Here is a 14,548-nt window from a genome sequence, read left to right as displayed (position 1 = left end):
TGTGCGAGTTTTGCACCGCTCCAACAGCAAGACCCCGGCTCACACCAGCGGCAGCGGGTTGGCCCCCTGCAGCCCCCGGAGCTGCTCCCCACACTGTGGGTCCTGTGCCATGCACCGGCTCTGCTCAGGACCATCCTCCTGCTCTTCCCCTGGCAGGCTGCTCCTAGCAAGAGGCAGGAGCAGCTCTGCTCATTTGACGCCATCAGCCTAATGCAACTTTGTCAGGAGCTGCTTGGCCTTAAGAGGCTCTGGCTGCTAATAGCATTTCCAAGCTAGCCAGTGCTCGGAGCAGTATCACCTTTCCTCTCCAAAGGCTGGACTTCAAATCTTCCTACTAAAGGTGTGTGGACACAAGTCTTTCCAAACTTCACAAGCTTGCAGCTCTCTTCCCTAGTCTTTGGGGACAGCACTCCACCACACACATGCTGACTGAGCAGGGTGCAGGCAATTACCCAAATCCTCACCAGCTGCAAGATCTCATTTTTAATCTGCAGTCTCACATTGTTCACATTTGCAAGCCTATTGTGTTTCACATTTTTAACACAACACAAAAAAATAAAGCATGGGCTCTAGAGGCAATTTTGCTAGAGCTGGAACAGTTGCAGCAATATTGCAAGCTGCACCACTCTGCCTGATCTCCCATACCCCTTCCAATTACCTACCAGGTTAGGTACAGCATTAGGCCACCTCATTTGTTATTAATTCCTCCATTTCACCATGAAAAATATTAAGTAACATGCTATTACCTCCGTCCAGACAGAACAAGAGCCACACAGATGTTTGTCCTACTCCTAGATGACGACTAGGCTGCTCCTTTTAGCTTCTACATTTGAGCTTGAATACTTTTTGCTGTCCAGGTACTGCCTCAGAAGCCTGAACTACTTTTCTTACAGGTAGAGTATGAAATATTCTGCAGCTTGTTAAAGCCTATGTTTAATAAAGCTGGTTAATTAAAATATTTAAGCTTCCTCTGCCTTAGGCAATGTTTTCAACCAATAGTTGCAGCACTTCATGTGAAGCAGTTCTTTTTTTCGCCTTGCAATTAAAAACCTGTTAAAGGTACACAGTTTTCTTCAGTTATTTATCTATATCAGAAGAAGCATTCCATTAGTTTTAACCACTGAACTCAGAGCTAGACTATAAAACCACAGCAAAATTTAAAATAGATTTGTTGAAGTAGGGTTTTATGCCACTAACTTCAGGGGGCTTCCCTGGTTGAGTCCAGGTTGTTCAGCAGAGGTTTCCACCTGGGAAACACCAGACATCTCTCTGCTGTTTCCAGGGCCTGAACTAGCAGCTCCTCACTGGAGTCTGCTGCTCCTGGTGCTTTCATGGCAGAGCAAACCACCTCCATGAGCTGAGCCTCGCAGAGTAGCTCCAAACTGTTTCCCCCCAGAAAGCGGTATATTGGGATGTACTCAAGTAAGGATCCCAGTGGCAATGTGGTTAATTCTCTGGGACAAGGTCTTTGCAATACCCTTGTCCAGGAGTCCCACATGCTCCGATCTCTGTAACTGCAGATGTCTGCAAGTCATTAGAATGCTCAGTAATGCTCACTTAGCAGCCACTAGTCATCCGATGTGACAGCACCAAGGGCAGGGCTGAGCCACCCCGCTTTACAGTGGCGGAGAGCTGAATGCAGTTAGTGCTTCTTCACTCTTACATTTTGGGGGAGAACCTGAACCACTGCAAGACTATCTCAAGCTTTTCTAACTTTTTTTGGATGCAAAAAATATAACTGCCTACCTGTGAGCCGCACCTGCTTCTGCACAGCTCTGGGGAGCACCAGGGCACGCTGCAGCTCAGGGCCACGGCGATCTGTAGGCACTCCTCAGTAGCCCGATTTTGTGGCCCCTCAGGTAGACATCTGGCTTGGTCTTTGGCAACTTGATTGAGCTGGCAATCCTCGCTCTTGCTCACTACTCAGGTTCGGTCAGGGAAGTACTGTTAGTACAGGAGCTGGTTTATCAACACACAGCCAGCCTCTGCCAGCCGGGGTCTTCCCTGATAGCAGCTGTACTGGGTTTGTGGTAAGAGTTACCCTCCTCCTTTTGGCCATCCGTATTTGTTGTAGCAGTTCAGTCATCCAGCACACATGCTGCATCCTCTGTTATGAGTGCTAAACTCACTCAGCCAGCAACAGATACCATGGGGCTACATAACCACAAAGCATTAAGACAGCACCACTACAGAGGGTCCCGTAGTCCCAATTTAAAAGCACCCATGTCTTTGTCCTGACATCCACAGTGTCTGGCACTGCTGAGCTCAGGCTGTGGCACTGCTGAGCTCAGGCTGTGGCACTGGAAATCACCACTCTTCCAAGAGTCACCACAAATTTTCCTAGCAGTCACCAGTCTAGTTTTTCTATTTTTTCATAGCAGCATTTTTACCACGAGCCTAAAAGAGTTACCAGAAGAAATAATCCTCAGAGACAACTAAAGCTGTTTCTATTTGACTTTTAATTAGATCATTGATCTTGTTCAAGCAGTTACATAAGCTATCAGATATCTGCATGCAGCCACACTGTAAATCAACAGCCAGAACAAAGCTGAAACAACATGATTAGCATCCTAAGTCTTCCCACAGCCGGCATGTTAAGTCTGCTCAGACACCAACTCTTCCCCCACAGGGGAATTCGATAATAACCCACGTTTGAGCAAGTGACAACCGCTCAGAGAGCCACAGCGACTAGCAGCGACTCCAGAAAACAGCAGCTCTGCAGGAGCATCCACGTGTTGGAGCAGGCTCAGAGGTGCCTGGGCTTTGGATTATTTAGGAGACCAACAAGCAGAATTACTCCGAGCCTTGCAGAGAAAAGGAAACCCTGCAGAAATTCACTGTCTAGCTATAAAGGTGAAGTAACACTTGGTATCTTGCACCATCAAGACGACAGTTTGACAGGAACTTTGTTTAGCAAGCCAGTGTTCCCCATTCTGTAGTGAGGATCAAAAGCAGTCAGGTTAATCCAAGATTTGTGCCTCACACCGTGGCAGACACGAGGTGTATTTGTTATACTGCCAGGGCCCAGCCAGGGAAACGCACCAGGGACAAACACAGGACCCTGCACATACCCCCCAGCTCGGGCTCTTTGCTCCTGTGGTCCGAGCCCAGAGGGACCTGCTGCCACCACTCACCTGATAATACAGGAAGGATCTGCACAAAGGTAAAGGTCACCTGCAAGACATACTTGTCAGTGTTTTAGCCTTGAGACCTAAACTAGCCCTGAGACCCGTGGGAAGTCCACTAAAACCATGCTGCACCTACTGCTGCAAGGTTGTCATGAGAAAAGGGAATATAAAACTTAATTATGCCAATTAAAGGAAGCACAGATAGAGCACGTTAGTATCTAGCCAAGGGGAACAACGTTTCCTCTTCTGTGTTTGGATAACCTTCAGATGCACATATCATGGCTGTTTGCTCAGAGCAGCTCCCTACACTGCGCCTTCTGCCGCGGGGCTCCAGGGGAGACCTTTCACAGCTTGTTTACAAAGCTCACCAGTTGCCACCTGCAGCTCGTTTTAAGCCCACCAACCACGACAGTGCCCTTTAATATGGGCTCAGAAATACAGACACATAATTGTCTCCTCACAAGAGCAGCCACAGACTAATCAAAACCAGTAGGCAGCCACAAGCACCCAGTGTAGGCTGAAACCGCTGTGGGCTGCGAGCCATGGAGGAGAGCCTACCGCCGGCATCCCACCCCCCGGTCAGGCTGGAGCAGCCCCCAGACGCACTCACAGCACCTATGCGAGGCACAGGAGCTGGCACTTCAGAGCAGCATTCAATAGCTCAGCCCAGAGCTCATCTCTCAGGCGGACAGTCCGAAGTGCCCCCCAGATTTCAGCACAAAGAGCAGGTGGAAATGCACCGGCCGTGGGTTAGCAGGAAGGCTGGCTCCACTGCTTTCGGTTGCAGCTCCGCAGCAGAGCGGCAGTGCGGAGGGCCTGTGGCCAGCACTGCAAATGCTTGCACCCCACCCAGGCTTGCAGAAGACAGCAAGAGCCTCCCCAACGGCATGGCGAGAGCAGAGGGTTGCTCACAGCCTCTGGCTGGTTGCTCAGCGCAGCACCCATGCCATGCGAGCACTGTCTGCAGCAATGCACCTCCTGCTAGCGCACGCCTGGGCGACACTGGGACATGCTGCTGCAACAGCCCTTACCCATTTTTCCCTCTCACAGCAGGCAGGCTGGGTGGGTCTCAGCGTGGGAGTCTGTCTGTGCCCACCTTACCCTCAGAGGACCCAGCTTTCGGGAGCTGTACTGCCACGCAGCCCAGCCAGCTCATGCTGGAGTAATTCAGTGCTCTGACAAATAAATGCATCGTGATTTACAGCATGCCCTGAAGCAAGGGAGAAGCAGCAGCAGCCCATGATGTCATTGCAGCCCACAGCCACTTTTGTGCTATTACTGGGTAACATTGGCAGGAGAGTTCATGCAACCTGCTGCTGCTGCTATATGAAAACAGCTTGTCCCTTTGCAAGAAAGATCCCAGCCTGGATGTTCAAAGCTCTGCTGCCACCAACTCACCAGCCTGATCACTAAAACTTGCTGTATTTCAGTGACCCAGAGAAAACAACTCCGAAATATCAGCTGAATTTTAAAGTTAGAGGTTGCTTTCAGTATTTATTGGTGCCTTCCCATTAGATTAGCTGCCTAGAGTTGTAAGGAACAACAGAGGACCATCACCTCACTCAGAAAACATCCCATTAGCAGCCAGACAGTGCAGCTGTATGTGTGCCCACTCTTCTCAGAGGGTTTGAGAGCCATGGCTGCTTTTTTCCAAGAGCAGTATCAGCAGGAGGTCCAAACAACCCCAGCCCATCACACCAGGGGAGACAGGATTCAGCTGCTGCATCCTCTGCCCACCCCCAGGCAGCTCCAGGGCAGTGTCTGCTGTGTTACTGAGCACAAGGGAGGATGTGCAAGGCAACTCTTGCTTCCCCAGGAACTTGGGCAAAGCGTTGTTTGGCTGTTGTTTGAAGTGGCCTAGCTTGTTTTCGCTAACACAAAAAATCCGGTTTATTCTTGCAGTCGTGAGTATTACAGTTGCCATGTGCTAGCACAGTAGGAATAGACATTGCATACATCTCACTACGGATGTCAGACTTCAACTGCTTTCAGCAGAATAGTGTTTACACAAGGAATTGCAATCCATTAGCTGAACCCAAAGCCCACCACAGCAGACCAAATCCTCACTATAATGTACCAGATATTGTGTAGACACCTCCAAAACTCAAGGTTAGTTGCAGGAGGGACAGAAAGCTGAGGGAGGCTCACAGACAGCTTAGAGACCATGTCAGAGCCCAGAGAACCAGCTGGTTGTGATACAACATACACCCACTGCAAGGCCTTTGAGTACAGGAACTAGGATTTATCACCTAATGATGACCTGGAAGAAGGTGTCTTCCCTGTTAGATTACAGGGCACTGGTCCTTCCTCAGGAGGAACACAAACAGGCAGGAGTGCAAGCCACAGAAACCTTTGCCTTGTGGGGAAAAAAAAATCTGCACCAAGTCCCCAGAAGCAAGACCTTGGGAAAAACCTCACTCAAGCTTCATTGCATTAATCCAAACCAACAGGCAGAGCTCGCTTAGCCCACTGAAGAGATAACCTCAGATCTCGGTTGACTCAACTCTGAACCCAAGGTCAAGTTCCCAGGGAGAGCAAGGGCAGCTCCGCTCACCCCACCCAGGCGGCGGTTTCAAGAAGGGTGGGTGAGCATCCACCTCTACCACACACACCACTAGAGCAATCAAGAAAAGATACAGGAGCAGCTAGCACAGGTTTCACAGACACAGTAGTTTCATGAAACTGCTGCAGTTATTTCTCCAAACACAACAGGAAGGCACATATCTGTCTGCCCCCCGGTTAGCACAAATTCAGCCTGCAACAAGCTAAGCCTTGTGAGCAGTGCCATACAGTGAAGGCTGTAGGAAAGACTGCTCAGATCTCCTTACAAGGATGGGCAGTGCCTTCCCTTAGCCTTTTCTAGATATATTTTGTTTTGGATTCTTCCCCTAACAGTTAACAGCTACACAGCATTTCCTTCCTCCAGCATAGACATGCTTGGAACAGCTGACTGTTTTTCTTGCCAAGTCCAAGCAGATTGCAGCAAGACATCCTCACCTACTTCCACCTACCATGCATGCCCATCACTACCCTGGTGCACCCGCACGGAGATGACTCCCCCACCCCATGGGTGGGTGCTCTGGAACAGGACCCACAGCATTATCAGCAAGAACATCTCATAGGAACCTACAGGTTTCTCTACAGAAAGCCCGACTACCTCACCCAGAGCCAAAGTCAGGCTTGATGCTTTGTAAGCAACAGCCGCTGGAACAGGCTCTTCAGGCACACTGGTACCAAGCGCTAACAGAGCCAAACCCCGGGTCACTGCGCTTTGCATCTTCGTTATTGCAATGACTTACAGGTCAGATGCCGTATTCATGAGCTGTGCACCGTGCCAGGCAGTAACAGAAGACAGGTCTACCTGATGCTGGTGGCAGAGGCCTGGCGAGTGTCACACACAGTACCGCAGAGGTCTGTTCACACCAGCATCACCTGCAACACAATTCTGCTCTGGTGTGCTTGCTTAGCACGTATTAGTGGTCTGAACTTGGCAGGCCCTAGTTCAAGGTCCCAAACTAGCTGCACATCAAAGTCTGTTTCTGAGAGGCAGAGGGAAAACAGAATTCCTCTGCAGCTTGGGGGATTCAGAGATCATTGTTTTACTTCCCATCGCTTGGAGCGGACATCGAACAATACTGGCAACACAGAAGCATGGCCACACACAAGGCTAACCACGTTCTTAGATTACAGTTGTAGGCTAGGAGAAGAGCTATCCCAACCCATTTAGATTTAAACATCCCCATGTAAGTCAATACAGGACATGGCATTAGAATATGGAGCAGTTAAGACTTCAGTCCTTCTTGAATAGCTTGCATAACCTTCAGTGCCTTAAATGAAAAAGCTGTTTAGCACATTAGTCTAACCGGTCCCAAGTAATTTTACTGAAGTTTGATCACTTTACAAGCTTCCGCTCATATGTAAGAGAATGCAAGAACAGCCTGTGTAAGCTACCTTAAAGTTTCCTGTAACTTGGAGCAAATAGCTCATGCAAAGCCACTTTTTCTCTAGACCAGCAGTCCAACTATGGAAACAGAAGGTCCTGAGGAGACCAACCACCATCAGAAACTGAAGCCACCTCCAGTCTCCAGCAGTGAGGCCCACTGCCAGTCTATTGAAAATTATTTTCGAGGGGAAGGATTAAGTGTCACATTTCCAAGAAGCAGAAACCTGCTTCCAAGACACACTGGCTATTTTCCAGAAAACAGCCTCCAGGGAAGTCACAGGTAGGTGACAGACAAAATGCAAGTGTATTTTGACTACCTCCTTATGATGTGTTAATAGCACCTGGAGCAAGACAGGGAGACCCTACCTGTATACAGGCCGAAAACACATTTTCCTTTTTTCAGTTTTCAAGCACCTAGCTCTAGGCATTACAGGACACCACCAAATATTAGAAGAGATGAGTTTTCCTCTAGAAATTCAAGATTTGCTTTGTCACCCTTCAGTGTATCAACAGCCTAGGGAAGGAAGTTGGTTTTCAACTATTTTCCTAAAATGAGATCTCCAGGACGTACTCAGACTCACAGGTCAAGATGCTTTCATCTTTAGAGCATGCTGAAGGTCTGCGCTATAGAGCGCAGTGCATGCATCAAGTACTCGGTCATTAACCAAAACCCCACCTGACACACAGGTTAGGCTCAGTCAGAAAGAGACAGCCCTTCCAGAAGTACTCCTGCAGTTGGGACATCCCAAAACCACCAAAGTCTCCACGAGGCAAGTACCAGCAGACCATGATTATAATCCCATCCTCTCCTCACCCACCTCCCTCCTGGCATGGCTCAACTCCCTCCAGGCACTGCCGTGGGGCTCAGGACCACCACAAAGACAAACCTGAAAAGCACCCATGCAACTGTAGCCGAGGCTGGCACTGGATGCCAGTGCCGCGGCAGCATCCCTGGCTGCCCCTGCTCACTTGCAACTGCAGGATGTCAAGTGGTGATGCAAGTACGGCAAGCCCTATTCGGCTCACTCATCTGGTGAAAGCACAACCCAGCAAAAGGAAACCACACGTTTTTCAGTTTGATCGATCTGACTGCCGCAGTCTAGGACTGCAGTTTTACCAAACAAACCAGCCAGCCGCTCAACACCCATCCTGGCTCTGCCAGCGACACAGGGCTGCCAGGTGAGCATTGGCCATGAGGACACTGCCAAGAGGGACCAACAGCACCAGAGCACACACCTAGGACCTGCTGGCTGCAAACTTGGGTACAACTTGGCAGGTCACAGCCCGGAACTGCCTGCCAGGCTTCAGACACTGAACTCCTCTGTTTCTAAGCTAAATCAGTTGACTCCTGTTGCCTGGTATCAGGGTTTCTAGGAGCAAGCCCAGTGCTAAATTACTTTCAGCCCCACTTCTTGCCACTTGCTACAGCTTTTACCAAGGCACAATGTGGCTCCCATACTGTGGAGTCGATCAGCTCCTTCAGCCAAAAGCAAAGCCCTTGTGCTCTGCATTCCTGGCGTCCTACTCCCCAGCGCCTGTCATGCCACACACCACTCGGCACCCAGGAATCTGCAATTATCTCAGTCTAGCAGATAAAGAGCTAGACTTAACACTTGTTAACACTTGAGTAGCACAGCAGCTACCTTGTGTTGAGCAGAAGACTCTGCAAAGTCACTTGCCTTCACAGCAGCTTTTTCAGAGCTTTCAATCCCATCTTTGCTGGATGGCACAAAGCACCTATGTGCTTTATGGCCGTTTTTACAGTAGACCACACATGCAGCCAAATCTGCACTGACGTGAAGGCACTTCATGCTGAGAAGAAAAGCATCCTGAAGCTACCAAAAGACACTGAGCACAGACTAAACAAGGCGTAACAGCAGCAGGAGAGGTTGGACTCCTAACTGTGCATCCAGAAGGGGCTGTGGTGAAACACTATAATTTAACTGATTTCTCTGTGTGTAGGCAGACTTATTTTAAAGGGACAAAAATTGAATGCCAAAAGCTTGCTACTGAAAAAGTTTAAAAGCGTGGTTGTAGTATAGCAGCAGTAGCTGAGCCATAATACCTGGCTTCCAAACATTACCGGAAGATAAATAATAAGCAGAACAGTCACTGCATCCACTTAGCAGAGGTCTGATGACATTATTAATGCCAGAAATCCAGCAGCCACAGCTGTCAGGTTTTCCCAGCTGATTTGGCTCAGAGCTGGCCCTAAACACCCCAGGCCCCAAAGACCAACCTGGTCATAAAAGTTCTCCACCTGAAAGCCTTTACTGGTACATAGCTCTGGGCCTCATAATGGCCCTGGTTTTGTTCAGCAACACAAAAGAAGAGACTAAAAAGTAGAAACAAGAAGAAAGCCGCAGGTTGTTCAGAACCTGCAGGGAGAAACACAGTAGGGACAGGTAGTGACCGCAGCCGACGCTGTGCCTCCAGGAGAGGTGGCACGGGCTTCAGCCTCTTCAACCAAGTGGAGCACCGCAAGGCTTGCTTTGAACATCTTTTTCGGGAAGCAAGTTCAGGATGTTTTTTCAGGAGTGGCTCAGTTTATTCAGGACAGTACAGTAGCGGTCCTGTGCTACCACTTGGATCCAACTCTGGTGGCACAGCACAAATGGAGCTGTATACCCCCTTGTGCAGAGGCTGGGATATGGCAAAAGCACTAGCAGCCATAGCCATTCCCTTCTCCCAAAGCTTCAACTATGAGTTTTTTCAGTGTCTGGGGGTTTTCTGATTTTTTTTTTAATAGCCAACACAATACAAGTAAACTGCAGAACAGTTAGACGTATCTTAAATGATTATTACCACCCTGCAGCTCAGTCTAATCCTGTAAGGGAACTGTGCTGCTGCAGCAGCATTTCTGGAAAGGAAGTCACTGGAAGCCAGGTCTGACCGAACTAACCTTGACCTCCCAAACGCGCAGCCCTCGGCAAGTCCCACAGACAAACAGGAGGGCAGCTGGAGCAGCGACGTTTTTCTAGGGCAAACAATACAATAGGAGGGAAGCACTGGCCTGCTGTTAGCATTATGGCTGGAGAGGAGCTATTCCAGCGGCTGAAGCAGAAAGGTGAGCTCGAATGTTAGCTAAAGCAAGCTCAGCCCAGGAGTCAGCAGCTGCAACTCGAACTCCACTGTGTGTGAAGGGAATGCATCTCTAAGTAAATAATTAGCACCAGCTCCCTTCCCAGCTGCAAGTACATTAGCTGTTTTGCCCTAGGAGGCCAATCAGCCCTTCGGGACACAACAGGCCCCATTTGCCCAAAGCTGCTTTTACACATTAGTAGAAAGCAACAACAGACTACCCACCTACTCCACCCAGCCACGGGTTTCCAGAAAGGGCCAGGTCTCTCCCCAACTGGAGAAGTTTATATTTTCTTGCTATTATAGCTAAAGCCTCTGAAGGGAAACAGCTTTCACCTTGGCCAAGAGTTTTAGACAACTGAGCAGAGCTGCACTCACCCAAATTCAGCTGTGCAATTCATTGAGGCCAGAGTCATCAGGACACAGTAATTAGAGTTATCTGGCAATGAGCTAGAAAAAGCATTCACATTCCTTCCCAGAGATCTCTCAGGCATTCAAATTATTGCTTTACAGACTGCATTGCGGCCACACCTGAGCTATTCCCAAAGTGGTCACTGCATACATTCCTGAGGGATCATCTGCAATTTGACGTGCATGCCAACAGCTTTAATTTCCTGAGCAGACCACCAGTTACCTAGCAATGGCACCCTCCAGTATGGCACGGACAGTCAAACCTAGTGCCAGCCAGGGTGGCCATTAGCTCAAACCACCTATCTCCCGGAGTTAACAGAGGTCCTTGTACATTTTCTACCCACGACCTACCGCAGCAGAAAGATTAAGGAGAAACTGCAATCCCGTTCAAAAGCTGCAGCTGCGCTTAGGCAAGCATCCATGCTAGTCTGAACGCTGGCATCATCTACTGGGCTCTGGTGAGCAAGAGAAGGCTCTTGGCTCTCCTATAGCACCTACAGCAGCACCTATCTCCGCACAGCTCACCCTCCCCAGGACAGCCGGGCTCCAGCACCCTGGCAGAGCCCAGGGACCCCCGCCAGACACCGGCTAGGGCAGGAATCCTCCCGGCTGCATCTCCCGCGGGGGCTGTTGGAGGGGTCCGCACCCGGGGAAACTGGCTGCACAGGGAAAGAACATGCTCTGGCGCTGGGTTTCTTCAGGAAAAGACCTGGAAGCAAAGCCTCACCTATGAAATAGTGACCAAGAGAGAAGCTCAGGGCGACAGGAGAGCAGTGCGAGCCCCGACAGCCAGGCTGCGGGACAGCCCCACGGCACGCACTGCCCACACAGCTTTAGACCAACACTACGCTGCACCCCCAAAGTTTGCTCTTTAAATAAAGAGAAAGCAGCAATCCCTCAGCTTCTGGCCCCGCAGCCCCGGGGAGCCCGGCCGGCAGCACCCCGCGGCCGCCCAGTGCCCCGGGCCCCTCCACGCTCTGCGAGGCAGGAGTCCGGCACGGCAAATTAAAAAAAGCACAATAAAATGAGAACAAACCGAAAACCACCCGCCGGGGAGGCACTCACCGATGGAGACCAGCTTGATGCTCTCCCGCTCCAGGAACTCGAGGGCCACCGAGACGTTCTCCAGCTGCATCTGGCGGAAGGTGGGCCGCTGGTGGTACTTGCGGTACATGCGCTTCTGGCTGAGCACCTCCAGCAGCGCGATGAGGCGCAGCCCATCGCTCAGGTCGTGCTGCAGGTTGCCGATGCGCTTGTTGACGCAGCGCAGGTGCTCGTTGCACCAGCGGGTGAAGGTGTTCTGCTGGATCCGCTTCCAGGGCGCGTCCTCCGCCAGGTCCTTCTCGGTGGCCGGCATCTCGCCGTCGGGATCCGCCGCTCTGCGCCCGCCCTGGCCCCGCGCCTGCGTGCTCATGGCGCGGCCCTGCTCCGCCTCCTCCTCCGCGATCCGCTCCGCTCCGCCCGCGCCCCGCCCGGCCGCGCCCGCCCGCCTGCGGGGAGGGAGCGCGGCGCTCAGCGGCGGCCCCGCTCCTGCGCCTGGTCCCGCCGCTGCCTCGCCCCGCCCGCGCCGCGCTGCTGCTGCTGCTGCTGCTGCAGCTCCTCCGCTCCCCGGCTCTGCGCGGGCCCCGCGCCGCCGCCCGGCCTTTATCCGCCGGGAGCGGCACGCCCTCGGCTGCATCAGCCTCCCGCGCCCCGCCGTACCGGCCCCGCGGGGGGGTGGGGGGGCCTACCCGGGTGCCGGGCTGAGCTGGGAGCGAGCCCGGCTTTCCTTCCCCCGGCGGCGGCGGCGGCGGCGCCCCCGGGGGGCCCCCGCTGGACCGAGCCTCACCTGGCCGTGGCGCCGGGCGGGGCCGGGGAGCGGCCCCCGTGGCACTGCTGCACACACGGGACTGCGACTCCCCTGGCACCGGGGCGCGGCCGCGGCAGCAACGCCCCGGCACCAGTGCACGGGCAGGAGCGCGAGCTGCATCGCACCCCTGGCATGGGCCAGAGCGCAACCCCCGTGGCACTTCGGCACAGGCGGGAGCACAACCCGCCCGGCGCTAGTGCGCGGCCGCGGTGCCAGCCCCCCGGCACCGCAAACGCGGCTGAAACCCACGGTACCACCAGGAGCTCGGCCCCCCTCGCACTCACGCACGCCCAGGGCGCAGCACCCTCACACCGCAAAGGCAAGGCCGCCAGCCGGGCAGCGGCCGGGAGTACGCGCAGCCACGGGTGGACGACCGGCACTGGGGCCTGCACAGAACGGGCCCGCGTGGCAGCGGCCGGCAGAGCCTCACCTCTCTGGGCCGGGAGGGGTTCGCTTCTGCACGTCTGTAAAACACTGCAGCCATCAGGAGCACTGTGCAAAGTGCAGCCTGGGTCAGCAGAGGCTGATAGTGCTCGCGCAAGATGCAGCACGCTGCTAAGGGATAGCACCCTCTGTGCTGATACACGACTTTATCAACCATTTAAAGAACATAGAAACTTCAAAAAGCCATCAAGTAAGGCTTGAATTCTTGGCGGGTGGGGGGGCAGGCGTTGTTTCCTTTTCCCCCCACTTTTGTGACTGATTTCCTGGCATGCCACTCCCTGCCGACATACGACTGTGACTTGCCGCTGACTCATTTGACGACAGCAAAGAGTCAACACAACTACCCCATCTGCAGTTGCTACATGCTGGCTTTGTACAGGCTGCCGAGACATCTCATGACACTTACGGGTCAGTGAAAGCTGCAGCGAGGTGTCCCTGCGTGTCCCTGCCCCGAGGGAAGCCTGTGCCCGCCCGCTTGCCCTCCCGCACACACTTACAGTCTTGGCTTTGCTGCCAGGAGCTGCTCCACCGATGTCAAGCGAAGTGTATGTGTGCGTATCTATTTACATCAAGGCTGTAACACTGAAAGATGCGGGAGTCTGTCAGAGAAAACAAATCCATTAAAACGCAATCAATAAAGTCTAATTTAATTAAATGACCGTAGCCACTCTCCACTAAAATTAGAATACAGATTTCCAATTATTTTCTTTCAAGGGTTTTATTCTAACGCCTTTACTAAACTGTGGCACTGTGGTTTCTCTCCGGTGACTTAACAGCTCCTTCCCGCAGACTAAGTTATGTTAGATAAATTTGTTCACAAGAAAACAAGAAAGGAGCAAAGATGAAGGTGGGGTGACGTGGGATTTATGCCTAAACTTCCATTGCTCCCCAACCAGCATTGCCTCCTGTTTTAAAACTATCAAAGAAATCGGAGATCAGATTTAATATACTGAAATGATAAGGTGTATCCCATGGCACAGCAGCCACTGCCCTTTCCCAAATTATTGAGCCAAGCAGCAAGAAAGATTCGAATAAAAACTGACTTTAACTGAGGGATTTTATTTACAGAGCAAAACCGGCGACAGGCCGTAGAGGTGCCCCAGCCGGGGCAGGCTGTGCCTCCGCGAGCAGCTCTCTGCCGTCGGCACAGGGTGGCCCAGCCCAGGGGAGAGCAGGCTGGAAACACGGAGCTGAGCCTTTTTTCAAGGCCTTTTCTCCCATCATCCTATGCTTCATCTTTTAATAGATGCTAATTGCTTATTGACTTTGGCCTGGGTTGGGACTCCTTAGCAACCATTCCACATCCGGATTAGCTGATTGCTTATAACATTTTAATTTCAGTTCCTTTCCACTCCCGCACCTAGTAACGCACACTCTTTACCCCGTCAGCATCAGGAGAAGGGTAGCGGCACAGTCGGGGCTGTTGCTGCTTGGGACCGCGCGAGGTCGGTGGGGTGCTGGTGGTCTAGATGCAGCAGCCCATGTCACAGCTGCCCTTCCCTGCACATCACAGGGGTTTTGAATAGAATTCGGCCTTTTGCATCCTGATTGCGTTCACGATTATTGGGAAACACAGACTGCTTTATGGGAAGAGAATAAAAAAAAGCAAAATAATTTCTGCTCTGAGGAACAGATCTTGTTTCCTTCCTTCCTTCCTTCCTTCCTTCCTTCCTTCCTTCCTTCCTTCCTTCC

General features: G+C 52.0%; 1 protein-coding gene across 4 annotated transcripts in view; it reads right to left on the bottom strand.

Annotated features, from left to right (window-relative positions):
* FLNB (filamin B) overlaps nucleotides 1–11,938 on the bottom strand; it is a 73,242-nt gene extending 61,304 nt beyond the window's left edge. For 3 of the 4 annotated variants that reach the window (XM_059823258.1, XM_059823256.1, XM_059823257.1), the window contains exon 1: nucleotides 11,629–11,935. In XM_059823258.1, coding sequence (XP_059679241.1) covers nucleotides 11,629–11,920 — 292 coding nt within the window. In that variant the 5' untranslated portion in view covers nucleotides 11,921–11,935. Of the gene's footprint in view, nucleotides 1–11,628 lie in introns of all 4 variants that reach the window. The other variant, XM_059823259.1, reaches the window with a different exon arrangement.
* Between the last annotated feature and the right edge of the window lie 2,610 nt (nucleotides 11,939–14,548).

Source organism: Gavia stellata, chromosome 12 (genome assembly GCF_030936135.1).
Source record: "Gavia stellata isolate bGavSte3 chromosome 12, bGavSte3.hap2, whole genome shotgun sequence".
NCBI classification, from domain to species: domain Eukaryota; kingdom Metazoa; phylum Chordata; class Aves; order Gaviiformes; family Gaviidae; genus Gavia; species Gavia stellata.
The sequence above is the reverse complement of the archived record's forward strand: the minus strand, read 5'-3'. Positions and strand labels throughout refer to the sequence as shown.